This window comes from Carcharodon carcharias, chromosome 21 (assembly GCF_017639515.1).
Source record: "Carcharodon carcharias isolate sCarCar2 chromosome 21, sCarCar2.pri, whole genome shotgun sequence".
Classification (NCBI taxonomy): domain Eukaryota; kingdom Metazoa; phylum Chordata; class Chondrichthyes; order Lamniformes; family Lamnidae; genus Carcharodon; species Carcharodon carcharias.
Genome location: NC_054487.1, coordinates 31723771 through 31749638, shown reverse-complemented (window position 1 = coordinate 31749638; position 25868 = coordinate 31723771). Strand labels below are relative to the sequence as shown.

Below are 25868 nucleotides of genomic sequence, written 5' to 3'. Positions count from 1 at the left end.
TGCAAAGCACATGCCACCCAGAGAATGAGCAAGAGAAGAAGAACAAGTATTCTAGAAGAGGTGGCTGTAGGGATAATGGATACATTGGTTGGGGTCTTCAAAAATTTCCTAGATTCTGGAATGGCCCCAGCAGATCGGAGGGTGGCAAATGTAACGCTATTATTCAAGAAAGAAGGGAGAGAGAAAACGGAACTACAGGCTAGCTGGCCTGACCACAGTTGATGGGAAATGCTGGAATCTATTACTAAGGAACTGGTAGCACGATACTTAGAGAATCACAATATGATTAGGCAAAGTGAACAGTTTTCATAAAAAGGAAATCATGTTTGACAAATCTATAGAGATTTTTGAGGATGTAATTAGCAGATAGATAAAAGGGGACCAGTGGGGATGTCATATATTTGAATTTTCAAAATACATTTGTGAAGCTTGTTATACAAGGGCTCTTGGGATTGGTGGGTGGGGTGTGAAATGTTAGCATAACAGACAATTATTTAAAGGACTGAAACAGAATAGGTTTAAACAGGTCATCTTTAGTTTGGTAAGTTGTTGCTGATAGGGTGCTGCAAGGCTCACTGTTGGGGCCTCAGCAATTTGTTGGGCCCCTTAAAGAGTCTACAAAGGGATATAGACAGATTAAGTGAATGAGCAAGAACATGGCAGATGGAATATAATGTGAAAGAATGAGGAGCTAGTAACTTTTGTACAAAGAATAGAGAAATAGGTTTTATTTTAATAGTTCATGGAGCGATTTGGTTGTCCCTGTACACAAAACACAAGAACTCATGGACTGCAGCGGTTCAAAAGGCAGCTCACCAACACTTTCTCAAGGGCAATTAGGGATGGGCAATAAATGCTGGCCTAGCCAGTGATGCCCACATCCCATGAATGAATAAAAAAACCAAGAACACAAGAGATAGGAGCAGGAGCTGACCATACAGCTGTCGAGCCTGCTCTGCCATTCAACATGATCTTTGCTGATCTTGGGCTTCAATTCCACTTTCCTGCCCACTCCCCACATTTCTTGATTCCCTGAAAGACCAAAAATCTGTCTATCTCAGCCTTAAGCATAATCAACGATGGAGCATGCACAACCTTTCATTCTTCTAGACTACAGACAATATAGGCAAAATGTACTCAGCTTCTCATATAGACAACCCTTTTATCTCATAGACCAATCCAATGAAAGAAAGTTAGCATGAAGGTGTAGCAAGCAATTAGAAATGCAAATGGTACGTTGACCTTTATTGCAAGGGATTTGGAGTGCAGAGTAAGGAACTCCTGCTGCAATTGTACAGGATGTTGGGTGAGATGACATCGAGAGTACTTTGTACAGTTTTGGGCTCCCTGCCTGAGGAAGGATATATGCACCCTGAAGGGCTGCAATAAAGGTTCACTAGATCAAATCTTGGAAGGAAAAGGTTATCCTATGAGGATAGATGGAATAGAACAGGCCTATACTCTCTGGAGTTTATAAGAATGAGAGGTGATTATTTCCCCTGGCTGAAGTCTAGAATTAGGGTCATAGTTTCAGGGTAAGGGTCATCCATTTAAGACTGAGAAGGGGAGATAGTTCTTTACTTAGAGGGCTGGGATCTTGATGAATCTCTCTATCCCAGAAGCGTGTGAATGATCAGTTGTTGAGGATATTCAAGGCTGAGATCAATTTACCTTAGGACTCTAGGGAAACAAGAAATGTGGGGGGTGTACAGGAAAGTGGAGTTGAGGTCAAAGATCAGCCATGATCATAAAATGGCAGATCAGGCTCAAGGGGCAGTATGACCTACTATTGCTTATGTTCTTGTTACTAGTTTAACCACCTTCTCCTCAGGTAAGTATGCTCAAAGTTCATTCAGGATCCTTTGTTGAGATGTTTTCGATATCTTCATGGGGATTCTTCCCCTGTATAAGGGTTGCTTTTCCCCTTTCCCACTGTAGCACCACTGGATGTTGCTCATTTGTAGTGCTGACGCTCCCTACAGAACACTAATAGTGCTCGGAACACAACTTACATATATAATTAACCTCAAATGAGTTGTAGTCATGGTGGGGTCATTGTGGTAGGAAGAAGTCAAGCCTTGGTCTACCTCTAGCAGCAATCCTGCCTCAGAGGCTAATTCAGACCTTAGTTTCTTATCTGAATAATTTTGTTGTCAAAAAGTTTTAGAACTTGGATTTGGCTTGATCAGAGGTAGAGGTGGCCTCACAACATTATTTTATCTGACCTTATTTGTAGCTAAAAAATATAAGTAATATAAGCCAAACAATTAAAAAACAGAAATACCTGAGACAATGACTGCATGCAAACCAGTGACCATAGAATCATAGAAACTTGAGCCAGAAGCTGGTCATTTGATCTATCATGCCTGTACCGGCTCTTTGAAAGAGCTATCATCCTTAGTTGCACATAAAATTATTTATGGAATCCGCTTCCACCACCTTTGCAGGCAGAACATTTCAGACTAGGAAAAATCTAATTGTCAATACCTTCACAAGTCAAGTTGTCATCCTTCAGCTTGTAGCCAGGATAGCAAGAGCAGTCAACGCCGGTACCTGTGTCAGTGCACCGCTGTTGGCAGGGTCCACCTCCTGTGGGGAAGATATTGGAAGCAAACGGATTATTAAAAGTGGAACAGCCTTTTCTCTGAAATCATACATGCTTTTCATTCTATTTATACAGTAGTTCAGCACATCAGACTCCATTCCCTCTACGCATTTGGGCAGTATCACAACATCAAAATAGAAATGTGAGATGATGTACTTTTAGACTAAAGCTGTCCACAAAACAGTAGCTAAGAGATATAGGCTACAAAATTCAGCTCTGTAGCAACCAGTTTTTCAGCACTAGGTGTGCTGTTTTGCCTCCAGAATAACGTTGTCACACAGTTCCGGTGCTAGCCACATGGGTGCCATTTTAGTGAGGTTGTGAGAAGGGGCACAGGAGCATGCACCGGAAGTATGTAGGATGGAGAGATCATAATGTCAATCAGTGTGCAACACTGGTTTGTCAACATTGCTGCCATTTCTGAGATCAACTCTCCAGCTAATGCTCTCCCTTAACCTTGCACAGCTGAACGTGTGATCAGCAGCAAGGACCCGCTTAAGGGCATTATCAACTACTTTCAGGTTAGTTGCTAATTGATTTCTATTGGCTGATGATTGAAGGCAGTAATTGGTCAGATTGGATTTGCCCTGTCTTTTGTGGGCAGGCCATATCTGGGCAATTTCCCACATTGTTGGGTAGATGCCAGTGTTGTAGCTGTATTGGAACAGCTTGCCTAAGGGTGCGGCTAATTCTGGACCACAAATCTTCAGTACTACTACCGGAATGTTGTCAGGGCCCATAGCCTTTGCAGTTAAGCCTTTAAATAAAGACCATATGCAATGGTCCCTGTTGTTCATGGAATATATAAATGTTTTTCCAAGCTATACTTAACAATATTGTAATTATACTGTTGTAATGCAACCCAGTGATACACAATTCCCAGAGGCCACACAAGTATAACTTAGCTATACAGACTAGAAGAGCTCAGATTTTGGGTGGAATAGTCCAATGCCCCCCCCAACCCCGCGACAGGTTTCATGGCAGGCGGAGGGCTGGGGGGAGCAGTATGCAGCAAGAGGTCCAAAAATCAGTTTCACGCCAAAGTAAAATGACAGAGGAATCTTCCACTCCCACCGAGCATGGCAGGTCACAATTCCCACCAGAAGCTGGCGTGAAACCAATTTGCATCCCATTTGGCCCGACCTGAATCGCCCTCCCAAGCCCAATCATCCGCATCACCAGCAGGAAATTACACCAGTCCAGAACTTGTCTGGACCAGCGTGGCGTGTCCCTATCAGCATTTACCTGAGAATGCCTGCGGCTGTCTCTGGAATTCGGGATGGAGGCCTCCAGCAACCGTAGACCCCAGAACAAGTAGCAGTATGTTGGGGGAGGGCCTATCAGGTGGATCTTCCAGCTTCAGTGTCTTCAAGGAGGGCTATCTTCCAGCTTCGGAGTGATCTTGGAGGTTCATCTTCTTTCTTCAGGAGGCCCATCTTCATTCTACAGGAAGTCCATCTTTTATCTTCAACAGTGGGTCAGTTACGTCTGAACGCCTTTTAAAGATGGCACATGGATATGATGGCAGAGAGCATGCCATCCAGCCTGCCCTGCTGCGTGATAAGTCGGGAAACCCTTGTGTCACTTGTGGGAGGAAGTTGCCATCGGAGTCCTCAACATCAACTCTGGCTCCCATGAGGTGTCATGGCATCAGGTTAACATGGGCAAGGAAACCTCCTGCTCATTACCACATACCGCCACCCCCTCAGCTGATGAATCAGTGCTCCTCCATATTGAACACCACTTGGAGGAAACACTGAGGATGGCAAGGGCACAGAATGTACTCTGGTCTGGGGGACTTCAATGCCTATCACCAACAGTGGCTTGCAAGCACCATCACAGACTGAGCTGGCCGAGTTCCAGCCAAGCTGATAGAATGGGTCTGCGGCAGGCGATGAGGGAACCAACAAGTGGGAAAAACATACTTGACCTCATTCTCACCAACCTGCCTGCCACAGATGCATCTGTTCATGACAGTATTGGTAGGGGTGACCACCGCGCAGTCCTCGTGGAGATGAAATCCTGTCTTCACACTGAGGATGCGCTCCATCATGTGGCACTACCACCATACTAAATGGGATAGATTTCTAACAGTTCTAGCAACTGAAGACTGGGCATCCATGAGGCACTGTGGGCCATCAGCAGCAGCAGAATTGCACTCAAACACAAGCTGTAAACTCATGGCTCGGCACATTCCCCACTCTACCATTACCATTAAGCCAGGGGATCAACCCTGGTTCAATGAAGAGTGCAGGAGGGCATGCTAGGAGCAGCACCAGGCATACCTAAAAATGAGGTGTCAATCTGGTGAAGCTACAATACAGAACTACTTGCATGCCAAACAGCATAAGCAGCAAGTGATAGGCAGAGCTATGTGATCCCACAACCAACGGATCAGACCTAAGCTCTGCAGTCCTGCCATGTCCAGTTGTGAACAGTGGTGGACAATTAAACAACTCACTGGAGGCTGAGGCTCCACAAATAGTCCCATCCTCAATGATGGTGAAGCCCAGCATATCTGTGTAAAAGATAAAGCTGAAGCATTTGCAACAATCTTCAGCCAGAAGTGCCGAGTGGATGATCCAGCTTGGCCTTCCCTGGGGGTCCCCAGCATCACAGGTGCCAGTATTCAGCCAATTCGATGCACTCCACGTGATATCAAGAAACAGCTGAAGGCACTGGACACTGCAAAGGCTATGGGCCCTGACAATATTCTGACAATAATACTGAAGACTTGTGCTCCAGAACTTGCCACGCCCCTAACCAAGTTGTTCCAGTAAAGCTACAACATTGGCATCTACCAGGCAATGTGGAAAATTGCCCAGGTATGTCCTGTATACAAAAAGCAGAACAAATCTAACCTAGCCAATTACTGCCCTATGATTCTACTCTCGATCATCAGTAAAGTGATGGTACAGGTCATCAATAGTGCTATCAAGTGGGGCAGTTGGTTAGCAATAACTTAGAACCATAGAACCATAGAACACTACAGCACAGAAAACAGGCTATTCAGCCCTTCTAGTCTGTGCCAAAATATTATTCCGCTAGTCCCATTGACCTGCACCTAATCCATAACCCTCCAAACCTCTCCCATCCATTATCTATCTAATTTATTCTTAAAACTTAACAGTGAGCCCGCATTTACCACGTCAGATGGTAGCTCGTTCCACACTCACACCACACTCTGAGTGAAGAAGTTTCCCCTAATGTTCCCCCTAAACCTTTCCCCTTTCATCCTAAAGCCATGTCCTCTTGTGTTTATTTCTCCTAATCTAAGTGGAAAGAGCCTACTCGCATTTACTCTGTCTATACCCCTCATAATTTTGTAAACTTCTATCATATCTCCCCTCATTCTTCCACGCTCCAAGGAATAAAGTCCTAACCTGTTTAATCTTTCCCTGTAACTCAACTCCTTAAGACCCGGCAACATCCTAGTAAATCTTCTCTGCACTCTCTCAATCTTACTGATATTCTTCCTGTAGTTAGGCGACCAGAACTGCACACAATACTCCAATGTTGGCCTCACCAATGTCTTATATAACCTCACCATAACATCCCAACTCCTATACTCAATACTTTGATTTATGAAGGCCAGTATGCCAAAAGCTTTCTTTACAAACTTGTCTACCTGTGACGTCACTTTCAGGGAACTATGTATCTGAACTCCCAGATCCCTTTGTTCCTCCGCACTCCTCAGTGCCCTACCATTTACTGTGTATGTCCTACCTTGGTTTGACCTTCCAAAATATAACACCTCACAATTTTCCGCATTAAATTCCATCTGCCATTTTCTGGCCCATTTTTCCAGTTGGTCCAGATCTCTCTGCAAGCTTTGAAAGCCTTCCTCGTTGTCCACAACGCCTCCAATCTTAGTGTCACTCACTGATGCTCAGTTTGGGTTCCACCAGGGTCACTCAGCTTCTGATCTCATTACAGCCTTGGTTCAAACATGTAAAGAAGAGCTGAACTCCAGAAGCAAAGTGAGAGCGACTGCCCTTGACATCAAGGCAGCATTTGACCATGTGCAGCATCAAGGAGCCCTAGCAAAACTGGAGTCAATGGGAATCAGGGGGAAAACTCTCTGCTGGTTGAGTCATACCTAGCACAAAGGGAGATGGTTGTGGTTGTTGGAGGTCAATCACCTCAGTTCCAGGACATCACTGCAGGAGTTCCTTAGGGTAGTGTCCTAGGCCCAACCATCTTCAGCCGCTTCATTAATGACCTGGAGGTGTTTGCTAATGATCAATGATTGATTAATTTTCAGTACCATTCGTAAATCCTCAGATACTGAATGGTATACTCCCTGTTCAAATGCAGCAAAAGCTGGACAATATCCAGGCTTGGGCTGACAAGTAGCAAGTAACATTCGCACTACACAAGCACCGGGCATTGACCGTTTCTAACAAGAGAGAATCTAACCATTGCCCCTTGACATTCAATGGCATTGCCATCTCTGAGTCCCCCACTATCAACATCCAGAGGGTGACCATTGACCAGAAATTGAACTGGGCTAGCCATATAAATGGCTACAAGAGCAGGTCAGAGGCTAGGAATCGTGTAACTCACGAGTAACTCACCTCCTGACTCCCCAAAGCCTGTCCACCATCTACAAGTCACAAGTCAGGAGTGTGATGGATGAGTGCAGCGCCAACAACATCTGGGGCAGGATTTCCCAGTCGGCGTGCGGGAGGTGGGACCCACGCGCCGAAGCGTAAAATGACGCAGGATGATATTGGGCAGAACTCCCAATGTCACCCCACGTCATTTCAAATTTCAGATCAACGGGGGCGCAGCCCAATTAATTGGGTGCCCGCCGACCTGTCAACGGCCAATTGAGGCCATTTAAAAAGTAATTGCAGTAGTTAAAGGACCTGCCCATCCAACCTTAAGGTTGGCAGGCAGGCTGGGAGCCCTGGTGGGCTTCAGAGAAAGCATGAAACCTCATCCATGGGCGGATTTAAAAAAGTTGAATTAAAATTGATGGTCATTTCCCAAATCATGTGACAATGTCACATGACGGCACATGTCAGGGAAATTTTATTTTTCTATTTTTAACATTTTTGAATTTGGCGCCAATCTCCCTGAGGCAGCACTTAGCTCCAGGGAGATGAGTGCGCTCTTTCATGCGCATATGCAAAAAAGCGCACTCTCGGCTTAGGGAATCCCCCCCTGCCCACACAGGGAGCGCATAGCGCTTCCTGGTGGACATGACACTGGGCAGGCCTTAATTGGCCCTCCCATGTAAAATGGTGGCACCCCAGTAGCGCCTGCACACGCCCGCTCCTGAACTTCCTCCCCAGCAGAGGAAAATTTCTGCCCCTAGAATCTTGTGACCATCCAGGACTAAGTAGCCCACTTGATTTGCACCCCTCCACAAACATTCACTCCCTCCACCACCGATGCACAGCAGCAGCATTGTGTACCATCTACAAGATGCACTGCAGAAACTCACCAAGGCTCCTTAAGGCAGCATCTTCCAAACCCACAGCAACTACCACCTAGAAGGACAAGGGCGGCAGACACATGGGAACACCACCACCTGGAAGTTCCCCTGCAAGTCACTCACCATCCTGACTTGGAAATATATCGCCATTCCTTCATTGCCGCTGGGTCAAATTCCTGGAACCCCCCCTCCTAACAGCACTGTGGGTGTACCAACACCACATGGACTGCAGCAGTTCAAGAAGGCAGCTCAGCACCACCTTCTCAAGGCCAATTAGGGATGGGCAATAAATGCTGGCCTACCAGCGATGCCCACATCCCATAAATGAATAAAAAAAAGCTCTGGAGATGTGGAATTATAACACATAAATCTTGGCATTTTTGAGACAGGAGGCCACAAAAGTCTCATTATACTTTCAAATTTAATCTAAATTTGTCTCTCGTTGCATCTTGCAGTTTTCTTGCCACCAGCAGTAATTAACTATTTGTTAAACTGTCATGCTTGACTGTGTTTGACTACAGGGAAACTCAAAGATTTGTGGAATCCTGCTGTGTACAAATTGGCTATCACACTTCCTATATTGTACCACTGACTATGCCACAAACAAATGTACTTCATTGGAATATCCTGAGGTCGCAAGGCTTGCAAAATAAATAAAAATCTTTCTTTTATTCCATCATTTGAAATGTACACAGCAGTGTGAATATGACTTCACCTTGGTTTCATAAACGTGAATACTAAGTTCTAAGAATCTAATTTGCAAAACAAATATTTTTACCTGTTATATTGCTTTGTCTGTATTTTATATTGGTGCTTTCATTTTGTTGTTATCTAAACCTGATTTTTTTTTCCCCAATGCAGTAGTTCCATTTCCTGACAGCCAATTTGCATGCAGCAAGATCTCACAGATTATTAGGTTTCTTTGTATTTAAACAGAGGCAGGTGTGACAGTTTAATATATAGGTCACTAGTTCTGTTGGCAAGAAAATGCCAAAATTTATCTTCTTCATCGCCAGCCTTCCAGAGCTCCTGTTGCTGCATGCTGTGGACTGGAGAGCACCAAGAAGAACTAGGAACATTGAAGAGGGAGAGAATGTCTCTGAGAACAGGAATTTTCTGTTCTGGAGACTAAGTGCAGTGGTGGGCAGGTAACCCAGCGTGATTCCTGATGGGTGTCGGGGTGGGTTCCTGCGCCAGATCGTCTGCTATGCAACTCACTGGCCAGAATTTTTCCGTCGGCAAGTTGGGGGTGGGGCCCACTTGCCAACGTGAAAATGATGCAGGATGACTCGGGAGGAAACCCAATGTCATCCTGCCCCATTTAAATATTCAGGAAGGCGGGCGGACAGCGAAATCAGCTGTCTGCCCACCAACCTGTCAAAGGCCAATTGAGGCCATTGACAGGATAATTAACCCAATTAAAGGCCCTGCCAGTCCAACCTTAAGGTTGGTGGGCAGGCAAGAGCCCCGGCGGGCAGTAGATAATCACGAAACCTCATCCTCTGGCGGGATGAGGTTTCTTGTCCATTTTAAAAATCTTTAAAAACTTTATGTCATATTTATTAACATGTCCCATCTTGTGTGACATTGTCACATGAGGGGAACATGTTAATAATTTTTTTATTTTTCTATTTTTGAGGTTTTTTAAACTGTCACCAATCTCCCTGAGATAGCACTTAGTCTCAGGGAGCACTGTGCTCTTTTGCGCGCATGCACGAAGGAGCGCACTTTGACAGTTGCAGAATCCCTCCCCACTCACGCACAAGAAGCGCATAGCGCTTCCCATCTGGTAACCTGCTGGGCGGGCCTTAATTGGCCCACCCACTCAAAATGGCAGTGGGGCCGGTTACAGCGGCGGAGTTCGGCTGCCCGCCTGCCGCCGAGCTGGTGGGGCCCGCCCGCCCATTGAGGGCTAAATTCTGCCCATTATTTATGCATCAGCGAGGAGCTCGTCAAAACACATGGCAGGGCAGGCAGGGGTTCATCCGTCCTGCCATTATATTATGGGATCGAAAGTATTTAAACTGCACCCACACACAAATGCATGCACTGGAGGCCAGGCGTGGGCTGAATGTCTCAGTTAGCATGCCATCCAAATGTATGAAACCATCTGCACAATGTTTTAGTGACACCTCACTGGAGAGACTCCTCCAGGCCGTACTGGACAGGCAGAATGTCCTCTATCCGAGGGATAGGAGCAGGAGGTTGGCCAACATGAACACGCTGGCCTGGGAGGAGGCGGCCAGGGTAGTCTGTGCCTGTGACCCACAAATGAGGAGCACCCTGCAGTGTAGGAAGACAACGAATGATCTCAACCGCTCCACCAGGGCAAATCAACCTTCTCCTCACTCCAAACTCACACTCTCATAAGGCTAAGTGTTACAGTCCACAGAGATGCCACACACTACCGGCAGATGGCACATCAGCACCGATTGTCTGGCACACACTTCAATATCACCATCTCATGTAAGACCCTATACAAACTTCAGCCTTTACTAGGTAGGACTCAGCACACACAGCAGGCAGCATGCTTCTGAACTGATGCTCACAGTCAGTCCATCTGTGTTTATGCAGGACAAGATTTCCCACAACAACAGGAAGAGATCCCAGACTGGAGAGAAGATGCCTGAATTCAGGATACTCACCTGCCATGAGGACCAGGCAGCAGAGCTGGCTGGTGAGTATAGGGATCTTTCCTGCACAGAAGGCAAGATCAGCGTCCCTCAACAAGCCAGTGAGGGTCCATCTATTATAAATTGGCCAGACATAAACAATGTAGTTCCCTGTGTAGGCAATCACTAATTATCTGTTTTCTCTATTCCAATCACCAGCAGGAAAATGTGGAGGGAGAGTACCAATCGGCACATCAACCCCAGCCTCCAGAGCACCTGGGATGAGGAGGTTGAAGACCCATCCAAGGAAAACCTATCGCTGCATTCATCTGCACCCTCCACCAGCACAGATACACACACCTCAGTGGGTCCTAGTTCTAGAGCAGGCTATCTGGCCACTCTCTGGTGAGCACTTCATAGACACATATCCACGGCAGGCGGGGGCAGTGTCAGCCGAGGTCTTTGACACTCAGAGGACTGCTGAAGACCACGCCCCTGTTAAGTCCAAGTCTGATGTCAAGCCACTGGAATCAGCCGTCAGAAAAATGTTGGAGCTGCAAAGACAGGCGGGGTATATTAGGCAGGGTTTTTTTTATTCGTTCATGGGATGTGAGTATCGCTGGCTAGGCCAGCATTTATTGCCCATCCCCTAAATGCCCTTGAGAAAGTGGTGGGGAGCTACCTTCTTTGCACTACTGCAGTCCACATAGTGTAGGTACATCCACTGTGCTGTTAGGGAGGGAGTTCCAGGATTTTGACTCAGCAACCGTGAAGGAATGGTGATAAAATTTCCAAGTCAGGATGGTAAGTTGATTGGAAGGGAAATTCTAGGTGGTGGTGTTCCCATCTATCTGCTGCCCTTGTTCTTCTAGATGATAGTGGTCATGAGTTTGGAAGGTGCTATCTAAGGAGGCTTGGTGAATTCCTGCAGTGCATCTTGTAGATGGTACACACTGCTGCTACTGTGCATTGCTGTTGGAGGGAGTGAATGTTTGTGGATGGGCTGCCAATCAAGCGGGCTGCTTTGTCCTGGATGGTGTGAAGCTTCTTGAGTGTTGTTGGAGCTGCACTCATCCAAGTGAAGAGTATTGCATCACACCCCTGACTTGTGCCTTGTAGATGGTGGACAGGTTTTGGGGAATCAGGAGGTGAGTTATTCACTGCAGGATTCCTAGCCTCTGAACTCTGGTAGCCACAGTATTCATATTGCTAGTCCAGTTCAGATTCTGGTCATTGGTAACCTCCAGGATATTGATAGTGGGGATTTTGAAGATGTTAATTGCATTGAATGTCAAGGGGCGATGGTTAGATTCTCTCTTGTTGGAGATGGTCAATGCCTGACACTTGTGTGGTGCGAATGTTACTTGCCACTTGTCAAGCCAAGCCTGGATATTGTCCAGGTCTTGCTGCCTTTGGACATGGACTGCTTCAGTATCTGAGGAGTCGTGAATGATGCTGAACATTGTGCAATCATTAGCAAACAACCCCATTTCTGATCTTATGATGGAGGGAAGGTCATTGATTAAGCAGCTGAGATTGGTTGGGCTTAGGACACTATCCTGAGGAATTCCTGCAGTGATGTTCTGGAACTGAGGTGATTGATCTCCAACAACCACAAGCATCTTCCTTTGTGCTAGGTATGACTCCAACCAGCAGAGAGTTTCCCCCGATTCCCATTGACTTCAGTTTTGCTAGGGCTCCTTGATGCCACACTTGGTCAAACGCTGCCTTGATGTCAAGCGCGGTCACTCTCACTTTGCCTCTGGAGTTCAACTCTTTTGTCCATGTTTGAACCAAAGCTGTAATGAAGTCAGGAGCTGAGTGGCCCAGGTGGAACGCAAACAAGTGTCAGTGAGCAGGTTATTGCTAAGGAAGTGCCGCTTGATAGCACTGTTGATGACCCCTTCCATCACTTGTCGTCAGGGGCTGTCAGAAGACTGGAATGAAGGATGGAGGAGTCCATCCACTTTCTGTCTGATGTTGTAGCTCCAGCATGCAAGCACATCGTAGTCACCATTGGAAGGGTGGTGGCCACCTTGGAAATCCAGGCCCAGCAGTTTCTACCAGATTTGCACTCAGACCACGAGTGCCGTCCCGCAATGGCTAGGCAAGAGGGGGACGAGGCACCTCAACCTCCCTCCAGGTACCCCTTTTCCTCAAGGAGTCAGGGAGGGAACCTCGGGCACCCAGAGGGAGGAGGAGCCTCAGCCATACACCCCGGAGCCATCTATACAGGAGTATCCAGCTGCTCCAAGTCCCCTCTGCCTGTGACCCCATCAACTCCAGCTAGTCAGAATGAGGGTGCTTATGCCACTGAGAAGGAGATCCTTAACAGGCTGGGTCCCTCCAGGTCTTGGACCTCCAGAGGACGCCTGCCAAATCATCTCAGACAACAGGGCATAGCAGTCAGCAGGCTGCCCCACCTCTGCTGCAGATGTAGGCGATGCACCAAGATGTTGTGGTAGAGTTAGGAAAATTAATAAGTTATGAATGCACAATGGGTGGTATGGGTGTTCCTTCACTATATATACTTTGCACATGTGTTAATATATTTTGCTTTTCTGCGTCAAGTCTCAGGTAGTGAATGGCTCATCCATGTGATGAAATGTTCTGTGATCATCAAATGGTAACAGATGCCCCCCTCAACTCAGGTATCTCCCATCATGTCCCTCAGTTCTATGTTGATCACTCAATCTCAGCTCAGTCAGTCACCTTCAGATCCACTAAGCGATATGAACAAAACCAGTTCCAAATGAAGATAATGGTTGGCCTATGCACACGTAAGCCCTGCATCAGAGGATCATATAATGTGGCCTCATGAGTATAGTTCTTGTAAGGTTATTGATTACCCTGGCACAGCTGCACTGAAGTTTGTTCTCTGGGTATGTTATAGATATTTATCGCAACTGGTGTTGGAGTCATTCCAACTAACTGCACTTTTCAATGGCTTCCATATAATGACTGTCAGGTTTGGGTTACAGTTTAATTAATTCTAGAGGACCTTAGCCTTTCATGCCTGCCTGCAGCATTATCTTGGTACCACATTTACAGCTGAACATTATTCTCTACATGCATGAGCCAGAGCAATGGAAGTTTTTGAACTTGTAAATTTCTGGTAGATGACATTGGGATGTTATAGGTGTCTGCCTAGCCTTATGATGCTGGCCAATTGCATGTGAGGATCTTAGTTTGCACCTGAAGGTCTGGCTAGTGTGGCTTGACAGAATCCCTATGCTAGATCCCAGAAGGACAATCAATATGAATCTCCCAAATTTACAGTGCAATCAGTGTGTTAGGCTTCCTCATACATGTTGCACTATGGTAGAGTGAGAATGTGGAGGACTAAACTGGGATGAGAGTGATGCTCTTGCACATCTCCTGAGTGTTCTTCAGTATTTATGAGGGTGCAAAGTTATCATTAAATGCTATGCCAATGCTGACATCTTTCCTAGATGCCAAGGTAATGCTGGATGTTAACTTGGGAAGGCAGGGTCATGAGTGCCTGTCAATGATAACTCGATGGTCCTGCTGAAGCACTCTCTGTACTTATAAAGGGAACTGGACTCGCAGGTTTGCTTCCATGCTGTAGAGTAACAGATCACAGCATCCTGAAGAGTGATGCCATCCTGGGGCACCATTAATGATACATGGGAGATGGCATTTGGGGAGATGCCGCTCTTGAGATTTTGATCCATCTTATGATAGTCAGGCGATAACCAGTAACTAATAATTTTCCTCCTTGGGCCACCTTGCTAAGCTCCTGTCATGCTACCATGAGTGCTTTGATGTTTGCAGTCACGTTTCTGCCTCATGAAGATTGCCATGGCCAGTGAAAGTTGGTGCTATGTTTTAAAGGACAGCACCATGTCTATTTGCTCCAAGTTGAGTGCTGGTGGAGTGCTTATCCCATTACAGGACAGCCACATGCTCCCTATGGTGCTCAGCATTCCAAGGATGAGGACATCATTACGCATAAACGTGACTATTCATTCTGAGTTGGATGACCTTCATTGAGATGCTGAGGATGAGAAAGAAGCCTATATTGAAGGGACAGGAGAAATATGCTCATATCAGCTAGTCTTAACTTTACTCGCCCTGGAACAAGCATGTCTTCTGCATCGTGCCTGTGCAATGGCATCTCCCTGTGATGCATCAGAATCCTCACCCTCTTCGAATTCATCCTGTTCCACGTCATCCTTGTCCACAGAGACATGTACCTCCTTCATGTCTCCATGTGGCAACTCATCCTCCCTTTGCAGTGTTATATTATGTAGGGCACAGCAAACCACAATGACGCGGGACACCTTCTGTGGAGAGTAAGAGCTCCGCCTGATCGGTCCAAACATCTGAAATGTATCATTAACATTCCAATCACCTGTTCTATTAAGGACCTTGTTGCAGAATGTGCTGCAATGTAACTCTTTCGAGTACAAACCCGTTTCCATCTGTTTCAGATGAAGTTACATTGTTTCATAGTTTGCCATTGTGAGATTTGAACTCTTGATAATCTTTTAAATGAAAACCAAATCAACAAAATTGGGATAAATCAGGCACAGCCCCTAATTCAGGTCAGCTGTAAAACCAAGAACAAAGTTTAAAGGAAACTTACAAACTTTAAATCAAAATGTGATTAAAGGGGTCAACAAAACACCCCAGTCCCCGCGGTGCCCACCGAGCACGGAAGGCCTCGAGAGTGCCAGCAGACACCGCGTGCTCCTTCTCCAGGGACATCCGGCAGCGAACGTAGCCGCGGAAGAGGGACAAACAATCGGGCGGGACTCCCCCGTCGATCGCCCGCTGCCTGGACCTGTTAATGGCCAATTTGGCCAGGCCCAGGAGCAGGTTCACGAGGAGGTCCTCCTCCTTCCCGACCCCCTTCCGCACCGGGTGCCCATAGATCAGGAGCGTGGGGCTGAAGTGCAAACAAAACATCAATGAAAGGTTTTTCAAATAACTAAAAAGGGAGTGCAGCCTACAACACCCTATGTATACATGGTCCACGGACTCCACAAGACCGCAAAAAGGGCACGTGTCCTGAGAGTTCGTGAACCTATGCATCCTCTTATTATAAGGGACTGCTGCATGCAACACCCTCCAACCCAGGTCCCCGATAGAAAGGGGGAAGGACACCTCCGTAGAGGGCCTCCCATCGGGGGCCTCCGCCGCCGGACGGCAACAAGGCATGCCAGGGCGTGTCCGGGCGACGGACAAGGGCGAGAAAATGGAAGGTGTGCAGCAGCAGTCCATACAAAAAGCCCCTCTTTGCCGTGCCAAAAGGCACGGAGGGCATGTCCCCGAGGCGGCTCATATTGCGAAGCACCAGCACCCGAGGGAGGGTTCGGGGCTTGGGGCCAATGTGGAATTCCGTCCGAACAGGGGAACGCTCAGACGGAAGACCACCGCGCACCTGGGCCACCTCAAGACCCAAAATAACGTCGGGTCCGAGCACGACCGTTCTCAGGTCTTGGATGGCATCGGCTGAGACCTGGACACTCACAGACGCACGTCGCGCCAACTCCTGCGGGAGCATCCAGCCCAGTCCTCCGCCACCCAGCACGTCCCCGATCCTGGTCACCCCTGCGGCCACAGCCCTCCTCTCCGCCAACCACTGAAAAGGACGGAGGGGCGGATTCCTGAGCAGCGGCTCTCTGACGATAGCCGCTACTCCTGACAGGGGAGAGCTGCGTCGCGAGGCGACCACTTTCCAGACTTTGATCAGGTCCTGGTAAAAGACGGGCAACGCCTGCAAGGAGCCACCGAGGCCCAGCTGTTCTATAAACAGGAGCTGCACGTCATAATTCAGGCCGTGCACCTGACGGAAGAAATACGTCATCAGGGCACACCATCTAGGAGGAGGCTCGACGTAGAAGTATCGCTGCAGGGTCTGAAGGCGGAAAGTCGCCACCTGTGTGCGTAGGCACACTAGCACCTGACCACCCTCCCTAAGTGGGAGACTCAGAACCTCGGCAGCGACCCAGTGCAATCTTTTGTCCCAGAAGAAGTCGACTAACAATCTCTGGATTCTTGTGACAAAGTCCGGGGGAGGGGTCAAAGTGACCAGCCGATACCACAACATGGCGGCGATCAGCTGGTTTATGACCAGAACTCGACCTCGGTAAGATAGCACTCGGAGCAGTCCTGTCCAGCGCCGCAGGCGAGCGGTGACTTTCGTCTCCAGTTCCTGCCAGTTTGCCGGCCAGGATTCCTCAGCGGGGCAGAGATGGACCCCCAGGTAGAGGAGGCTGGTCCTGCTCCAGGTGAAAGGCCTGAGCTCCTCGGGTAGGGGATCCATCTGCCACTGACCAACCAGGAGTCCAGAACATTTACCCCAGTTGATCCTGGCAGAAGAAGCGGCAGAGTAGACCTCCTGGCACTCGCGCATCCTCCGCAGGTCAGCCGGGTCACTAAACATAAGGAGCACGTCGTCGGCGTAAGCCAAAAGGACCACCCCGATGCCCGGCCCGCGCAGAACCAATCCCGACAACCTCCTCCGCAAGAGGCGCAGGAAAGGCTCCACGCAAATAGAATACAACTGGCCAGACAGGGGGCAGCCCTGACGTACCCCTCTCCCAAAGCGAAGGGGCGTCGTCAGGGACCCGTTAACCTTCACTAGACACTCCGCGGCGGTGTACAGAAGTCGGATCCGGGCGACAAAACGCGTCCCAAACCCGAAAGCTCGCAGAGTTCCGAGTAAGTATTCGTGATCCACCCTATCGAACGCCTTCTCCTGATCGAGAGACAGGAAGGCGCTCGACAGACCAGCCCTCTGGGAATGGTGGATGATAATCTTTTAAATGAAAACCAAATCAACAAAATTGGGATAAATCAGGCACAGCCCCTAATTCAGGTCAGCTGTAAAACCAAGAACAAAGTTTAAAGGAAACTTACAAACTTTAAATCAAAATGTGATTAAAGGGGTCAACAAAACACCCCAGTTCCCGCGGTGCCCACCGAGCACGGAAGGCCTCGAGAGTGCCAGCAGACACCGCGTGCTCCTTCTCCAGGGACATCCGGCAGCGAACGTAGCCGCGGAAGAGGGACAAACAATCGGGCGGGACTCCCCCGTCGATCGCCCGCTGCCTGGACCTGTTAATGGCCAACTTGGCCAGGCCCAGGAGCAGGTTCACGAGGAGGTCCTCCTCCTTCCCGACCCCCTTCCGCACCGGGTGCCCATAGATCAGGAGCGTGGGGCTGAAGTGCAAACAAAACATCAATAAAAGGTTTTTCAAATAACTAAAAAGGGAGTGCAGCCTACAACACCCTATGTATACATGGTCCACGGACTCCACAAGACCGCAAAAAGGGCATGTGTCCTGAGAGTCCGTGAACCTATGCATCCTCTTATTATAAGGGACTGCTGCATGCAACACCCTCCAACCCAGGTCCCCGATAGAAAGGGGGAGGACACCTCCGTAGAGGGCCTCCCATCGAGGGCCTCCGCCGCCGGACGGCAACAAGGCACGCCAGGGCGTGTCCGGTCGACGGACAAGGGCGAGAAAATGGAAGGTGTGCAGCAGCAGTCCATACAAAAAGCCCCTCTTTGCTGTGCCAAAAGGCACAGAGGGCATGTCCAAGAGGCGGCTCATATTGCGGGGCACCAGCACCCGAGGGAGGGTTCGGGGCTTGGGGCCAATGTGGAATTCCGTCCGAACAGGGGAACGCTCAGACGGAAGACCACCGCGCACCTGGGCCACCTCAAGACCCAAAATAACGTCGGGTCCGAGCACGACCGTTCTCAGGTCTTGGATGGCATCGGCTGCGACCTGGACACTCACAGATGCGCGTCGCGCCAACTCCTGCGGGAGCATCCAGCCCAGTCCTCCGCCACCCAGCACGTCCCCGATCCTGGTCACCCCTACGGCCACAGCCCTCCTCTCCGCCAACCACTGAATAGGACGGAGGGGCGGATTCCTGAGCAGCGGCTCTCTGACGATAGCCGCTACTCCTGACGGGGGAGAGCTGCGTCGCGAGGCGACCACTTTCCAGACTTTGATCAGGTCCTGGTAAAAGACGGGCAACGCCTGCAAGGAGCCACCGAGGCCCAGCTGTTCTATAAACAGGAGCTGCACGTCATAATTCAGGCCGTGCACCTGACGGAAGAAATACGTCATCAGGGCACACCATCTAGGAGGAGGCTCAACGTAGAGGTATCGCTGCAGGGTCTGAAGGCGGAAAGTCGCCACCTGTGTGCGTAGGCACACTAGCGCCTGACCACCCTCCCTAAGCGGGAGACTCAGAACCTCGGCAGCAACCCAGTGCAATCTTTTGTCCCAGAAGAAGTCGACTAACAATCTCTGGATTCTTGTGACAAAGTCCGGGGGAGGGGTCAAAGTGACCAGCCGATACCACAACATGGCCGCGATCAGCTGGTTTATGACCAGAACTCGACCCCGGTAAGATAGCACTCGGAGCAGTCCTGTCCAGCGCCGCAGGCGAGCGGTGACTTTCGTCTCCAGTTCCTGCCAGTTTGCCGGCCAGGATTCCTCAGCGGGGCAGAGATGGACACCCAGGTAGAGGAGGCTGGTCCTGCTCCAGGTGAAAGGCCTGAGCTCCTCGGGTAGGGGATCCATCTGCCACTGACTGACCAGGAGTCCAGAACACTTACCCCAGTTGATCCTGGCAGAAGAAGCGGCAGAGTAGACCTCCTGGCACTCGCGCATCCTCCGCAGGTCAGCCGGGTCACTAAACATAAGGAGCACGTCATCGGCGTAAGCCGAAAGGACCACCCCGATGCCCGGCCCGCGCAGAACCAATCCCGACAACCTCCTCCGCAAGAGGCGCAGGAAAGGCTCCACGCAAATAGAATACAACTGGCCAGACAGGGGGCAGCCCTGACGTACCACTCTCCCAAAGCGAAGGGGCGCCGTCAGGGACCCGTTAACCTTCACTAGACACTCCGCGGCAGTGTACAGAAGTCGGATCCGGGCGACAAAATGCGTCCCGAACCCGAAAGCTCGCAGAGTTCCGAGTAAGTATTCGTGATCCACCCTGTCGAACGCCTTCTCCTGATCGAGAGACAGGAAGGCGCTCGACAGACCAGCCCTCTGGGAATGGTGGATGATGTCCCGGACCAGATGGATGTTATCATAAATGGTTCGGTCCGGGACGGTGTAGGACTGGTCAGGGTGGATCATGTGGTCCAGCACGGTGCCGAGCCGAGAAGACATGGCTCGGGCGAAGATTTTGTAGTCCGTGCTGAGGAGGGAGACCGGGCGCCAGTTTTTAAGAAGGCGGAGATCCCCCTTCTTCGGTAGCAGGGCAATCACGGCCCTGCGCCAAGAAAGGGGCATCTCCCCGGTAGCAATGCTCTCCCCCAGGACCCCCGCGAAGTCGCTCCCCAAGACGTCCCAGAACGCCCTGAAGAACTCCACGGTCAGCCCGTCTAGTCCCGGGGTTTTGCCCCTAGAAAGACCGTCGAGTGCGCCGGTCAGCTCCCCCAGACTTATAGGGGAGTCGAGCTTTCCGGCGCACTCCGGGCCGACCTGCGGCAGGTCCTCCCACAAAACTCTGCAAGCTTCCTCACTGGACGGATCCGGAGAGAAAAGGGCAGTGTAGTAATCTCGGGCAATGGCCCTGATGCCCTCCGGATCCGAGACAAGTGATCCGTCGTCGGCCAGCAGCGTAAAGAGCTGCTTACGGACCCCGTGCCTTTTTTCCAGTGAGTAGAAGAAGGGAGAGCCACGGTCCATCTCCTTAAGGAAACAGATCCGCGACCTCACGAACGCGCCCCGAGACCCGACCAGTTGCAGGTCCCGCAGCACGCCCTTCTTCTCATCGTACACCGACCGCAGGGCCGGGTCCGCGTCGGGCTGACGGAGACGTGCCTCCAGGTCGAGCACCTCCTTCTCCAACTCCTCGACCCTGGATTTGCGTCTCTTTGTCGACCCCTTCGCGTACTCTTGACAGAAAACTCGGACGTGAGTCTTGCCCACGTCCCACCATAGCCTCAAGGAGGGGAAGCCTCCCCGCTTCCTTCTCCAGCCGGCCCAGAAGCGACGGAACGAGTCCAGGAACAGCTGGTCTTCCAACAACAGGTTATTAAAATGCCAGTAAGCGGACCCCGTCCGAGCGCAGAACGAAGTGAGCTCCGCCCACACCAGACGGTGGTCCGTGCACGGAACCTGCTGTATAGAAGCAGCCGGAACGCAGGACACGTACGCCTTCGAAACGTAAAGGCGGTCGAGTCTGGACGCTCCGACTCCAGGTGACACAAAGGTGAACACGCTGGAGTCAGGATGGAGATTTCGCCAGACGTCCACTAAGTCGAAGGACCTGACCAGGTCCCGCAACTTACTCACACCTCGCGTGCAGTGCGGGGTACCGTGACGGTCCCGGACCCCGAGGGTGCAATTGAAATCCCCCCCGAGGACGATGCACTTGCCAGCGTCGATGGAGCCGAGATGAGTGGACACTTCTTCAAAGAAGCTCGCTTGCTGCTGCGTGCCCAGGGGAGCGTACACATTCACAAAGTGAAGCACCGCCCCCCCCCCAGACGCACAGTCAGGTGCAGCAACCGGCCTGGCACCGGCTCCTTGACCCCCAAGATCTCCGGCTGAAAATGCGGGGCCAACAAGATAGCCACCCCGCCAGAATTGGAGGCTAGGTGACTCATGTAGACCCCCCCTCGCCACTCCAGGAGCCACGTGGCTTCGTCTCCCGGAACGGTATGGGTTTCTTGCAGGAAGCACAACGCATACTTCCCGTCCCTGAGGACCGAGAAGTTCTGGAACCTGCGCTGTGCGGCCCTGCTGCCGCGGATGTTGAGGCTGGCTATAGTCGTCTTCATTGTCAAAGGTACATCAAACCTTCACCTTAAGTCATTAAAAAGAAGAAGAGGACTTTTTAGCCCTTCCTCTCCTTCAGGAGCCCAGCGAGAAACGTTTGGACCCTCCGCCGCGCGTTCCTATCCAACTCAGGAGACTTGAGAGCCTCGCGAGTGGACCAGAACACCAGCGGAAAAGAATGCCACCGGTCCAAGGCCAACTGAACCCTGTCTCGGCGACCGCGATGACTCGCCAAAAAGTCCCGGAGTTCCCTTGGGGGGATGAGGGGGGAGTCAGTGGCGGGCACCAGGGGATCCACTGCCTCGCTTGAGAGCGACTCAGCGTAATCTCCAGCGCTCACCACGGACACCCCGTCCTCCTCCAGGTCGTCGCCTCCAGCTTCCGACCCCTCCCCCGCATTGAGTACGGGGGCTGATTCGGAGCTGCCAGCTGGCCCCACCTGTACCTCGATCCCACCCCCAGGATCAAGGCCAGAGGGGTCCTCTCTGGTCTCCTCTAAACGTTTTGGGTCAGAGGGCAGCGGCAGTTCTGATGCCCGCTCTCCTCCCGGCACCGGGTCGTCCGGGGAGCTCAGGACAAGCTCCTGACCCAAAACTAGGACGCCCGGCGCTAAGGTTTGGGAGGGAGCGGGAAGGCCTTCCTTTTCGCCGCCACCCAATGACCCGTTAACATTTTTTAAATTTTGAAAGCTACAGTCCCCCGACGAACCAGAAGGTACCTTGGGGGTATCGAGGGTTCCTGAGTCGGGCACCACCTCAAGGGAGGTGCCTTCAGTGACCCCCGAAGGGCCCTGTTCAGGGGACTGCAGCAGGTTGACGGGGGTAACAGTGGTGGGAGTCGGTGCAGGGGTTTTGAGTTCCCCCAGAGGACAGGGCGAGATTTTACTTGGTGGAAACGCCACCACCTCTTCATCGGGGGAAGGGACACACCCAACTTCTTCAGTTTGGGCATCACCCACCTCCTCCTCCGAAGCGTGACGTCTCTTCCGGGTCAGGCTGGGGGCTAGGGAGACCTCCATTTCCGAGGCCCCCTCCTCCTTGTCCAGCCCTCCCGGACACTCCACCCTCTGGGTTTTGGGTGTTAGATTCCCCGGCTCGGGGTCCCGCGTCTTTTCCCCGCCGGCCCCGGGACCACGCGCAGGGACGACGCCGGGCCCAGCACTCGGCGCCTTAGCACCCACGGGCCCGGGAGCACACGCAGACACGACGCCGGGGCCGGATGATGTCTTTTCCCCCGAGCCGGTGCTTGCAGGTGTTTGGGGGGTTTGGGGCGTTTCAGGGGCCGCCTCCAGATTGCGGGTCTTCCTCCGCGCCTTCTTACGGCGCGGGGGCTCTCCCCCCACCTCACCGGCAGCCGAGATGGCAGTGGCCGCCGGCGTCGCTTCCCCTTGCGGGGAGGGAGATGGAGTGGTGGCGGGGGGAGGAGGGGCGGTGCCAGCTGTGGCCGCTTGGGTGGGGCTCGTGGCCTTGGAGGCGGGGCAGTTCTTCCTCACGTGCCCCGCCTCCTTACAAGCATGGCACCGCACGCCCTCCACGGTCCAGAAGACCCGATAGGCGGTCCCCTCAAAATTGATAATGAAGGCCCCCTCCAGGCACTCCTCCCGGGCCAAGCGGACAAATACCTGGCGCCGGAAGGAGTACACATGGCGGAGGGCCGAGTCTTTGAGGCCGAGCGGGATTGGTGCAACCCCCGACTTGACCTCCCCCAATTTATTAAGGTGGGGGAGGAGGAGCTCACTGGATAGAAAAGGCGGGACGTTCGAAATAATAATTCTCTGGGCGGTGGCCTCAAGGGGGTCCACCGCCAGAAAAGTCCCGCCCACAGTGAGTCCTTTTTGCAGGGCGAGGTGCACCGCCCGCTCGGACCTCAAGAAGAATATGGCCTTCCCATACATTTTAGAGGCCGCGACAATGGCTGAGGGGCCGACGACCCCAGCCATAGCCTTTACGCAGGCCTCTATTGTCATTTCAGGGTGAGCATAGCTCTTTACACCAAGGGCCCTGGTCAGGAGGCGGAATGGTGACAGGGCAGCGGGAGCAGCTGGAGCTGCAGAAGCAACCACCCCTGCATAGGTTTTCTTTTTTTGAGGCCCTGCCACCGGTGACAAAACCGCCTCCATATTAGCCCTCGAGGGCCCGGCCACAGGCGATGGTGAATTGGCCTTAGGGCCAGAGCCACGCCCACCCTGGGAAGGATTGGCCATTTTGTTTGAGGAAAGGGGGTGGGGGAGAGAGGTAGAAACAACCTCCCCTCTTTTAGGCAGGAGAGGAGAGGAGGGAGAGGAGTAAAAGACAGGGAGGCACAGGAGGGAAAGAGGTAAATGTCCAGGTGGGTGTCCTCGATGGTGGATGGACGGTGGGTGGGGGCCTGATGTTCTTCAAGCAGGGGGAGGCGATGTCTTCACCAGCTATTGCTGGCCTTACTGGGAAAAGGGCTGGGTTGGGGGGAGGGGTGGCAAAAAGATGGTTTCAGCACACACACACACCCTCCCTCTCTTCCTTCCCCAACTCCTCTGGCAGTCTTCTTGCCTCCCCCTACAAAACACAGTCCTTAATTGCCCCCACCTTAAACAAAAATACACAGTTCAGACACCCACCTAGGATGTTGTTTTTCAACTCAGTCCTGGCCTCCTGGCCTTCCTGTCCTGTAGCAACAGCAGCAACTGTTCTCTTCTCTCCCTCTCTCTCCTTTGGCACCACAGGGGCAAGGCAGCAGCAGCAGCAGCACACAGCAGAAGCAACAACCCCAAAGGCAGCAGCAGAAACAGTTGAAACACTGAGGAGCAGCAACACCAACACCACACACCTTCTCTCCTCAGTATCAGGAAACCAACTGAATCCACAATTACCTCCACGAGATCGTTAAGAAAATAAACTCTTGATAATCTTTTAAATGAAAACCAAATCAACAAAATTGGGATAAATCAGGCACAGCCCCTAATTCAGGTCAGCTGTAAAACCAAGAACAAAGTTTAAAGGAAACTTACAAACTTTAAATCAAAATGTGATTAAAGGGGTCAACAAAACACCCCAGTCCCCGCGGTGCCCACCGAGCACGGAAGGCCTCGAGAGTGCCAGCAGACACCGCGTGCTCCTTCTCCAGGGACATCCGGCAGCGAACGTAGCCGCGGAAGAGGGACAAACAATCGGGCGGGACTCCCCCGTCGATCGCCCGCTGCCTGGACCTGTTAATGGCCAATTTGGCCAGGCCCAGGAGCAGGTTCACGAGGAGGTCCTCCTCCTTCCCGACCCCCTTCCGCACCGGGTGCCCATAGATCAGGAGCGTGGGGCTGAAGTGCAAACAAAACATCAATAAAAGGTTTTTCAAATAACTAAAAAGGGAGTGCAGCCTACAACACCCTATGTATACATGGTCCACGGACTCCACAAGACCGCAAAAAGGGCATGTGTCCTGAGAGTCCGTGAACCTATGCATCCTCTTATTATAAGGGACTGCTGCATGCAACACCCTCCAACCCAGGTCCCCGATAGAAAGGGGGAGGACACCTCCGTAGAGGGCCTCCCATCGGGGGCCTCCGCCGCCGGACGGCAACAAGGCACGCCAGGGTGTGTCCGGGCGACGGACAAGGGCGAGAAAATGGAAGGTGTGCAGCAGCAGTCCGTACAAAAAGCCCCTCTTTGCCGTGCCAAAAGGCACAGAGGGCATGTCCCCGAGGCGGCTCATATTGCGGGGCACCAGCACCCGAGGGAGGTTTCGGGGCTTGGGGCCAATGTGGAATTCCGTCCGAACAGGGGAACGCTCAGACGGAAGACCACCGCGCACCTGGGCCACCTCAAGACCCAAAATAACGTCGGGTCCGAGCACGACCGTTCTCAGGTCTTGGATGGCATCGGCTGCGACCTGGACACCCACAGACGCGCGTCGCGCCAACTCCTGCGGGAGCATCCAGCCCAGTCCTCCGCCACCCAGCACGTCCCCGATCCTGGTCACCCCTGCGGCCACAGCCCTCCTCTCTGCCAACCACTGAAAAGGACGGAGGGGCGGATTCCTGAGCAGCGGCTCTCTGACGATAGCCGCTACTCCTGACGGGGGAGAGCTGCGTCGCGAGGCGACCACTTTCCAGACTTTGATCAGGTCCTGGTAAAAGACGGGCAACGCCTGCAAGGAGCCACCGAGGCCCAGCTGTTCTATAAACAGGAGCTGCACGTCATAATTCAGGCCGTGCACCTGACGGAAGAAATACGTCATCAGGGCACACCATCTAGGAGGAGGCTCGACGTAGAGGTATCGCTGCAGGGTCTGAAGGTGGAAAGTCGCCACCTGTGTGCGTAGGCACACTAGCGCCTGACCACCCTCCCTAAGTGGGAGACTCAGAACCTTGGCAGCGACCCAGTGCAATCTTTTGTCCCAGAAGAAGTCGACTAACAATCTCTGGATTCTCGTGACAAAGTCCGGGGGAGGGG

At 51.5% G+C, this 25868-nt stretch overlaps 1 protein-coding gene across 2 annotated transcripts in view; it reads right to left on the bottom strand.

The window, feature by feature from the left end:
- fbln1 (fibulin 1) overlaps positions 1–25868 on the bottom strand; it is a 289537-nt gene that overhangs the window by 180726 nt on the left and 82943 nt on the right. For both annotated transcript variants that reach the window (XM_041215928.1, XM_041215927.1), the window contains exon 6: positions 2488–2589. In XM_041215928.1, the coding sequence (XP_041071862.1) occupies positions 2488–2589 (102 nt within the window). The remainder of the gene's footprint in view (positions 1–2487; positions 2590–25868) is intronic.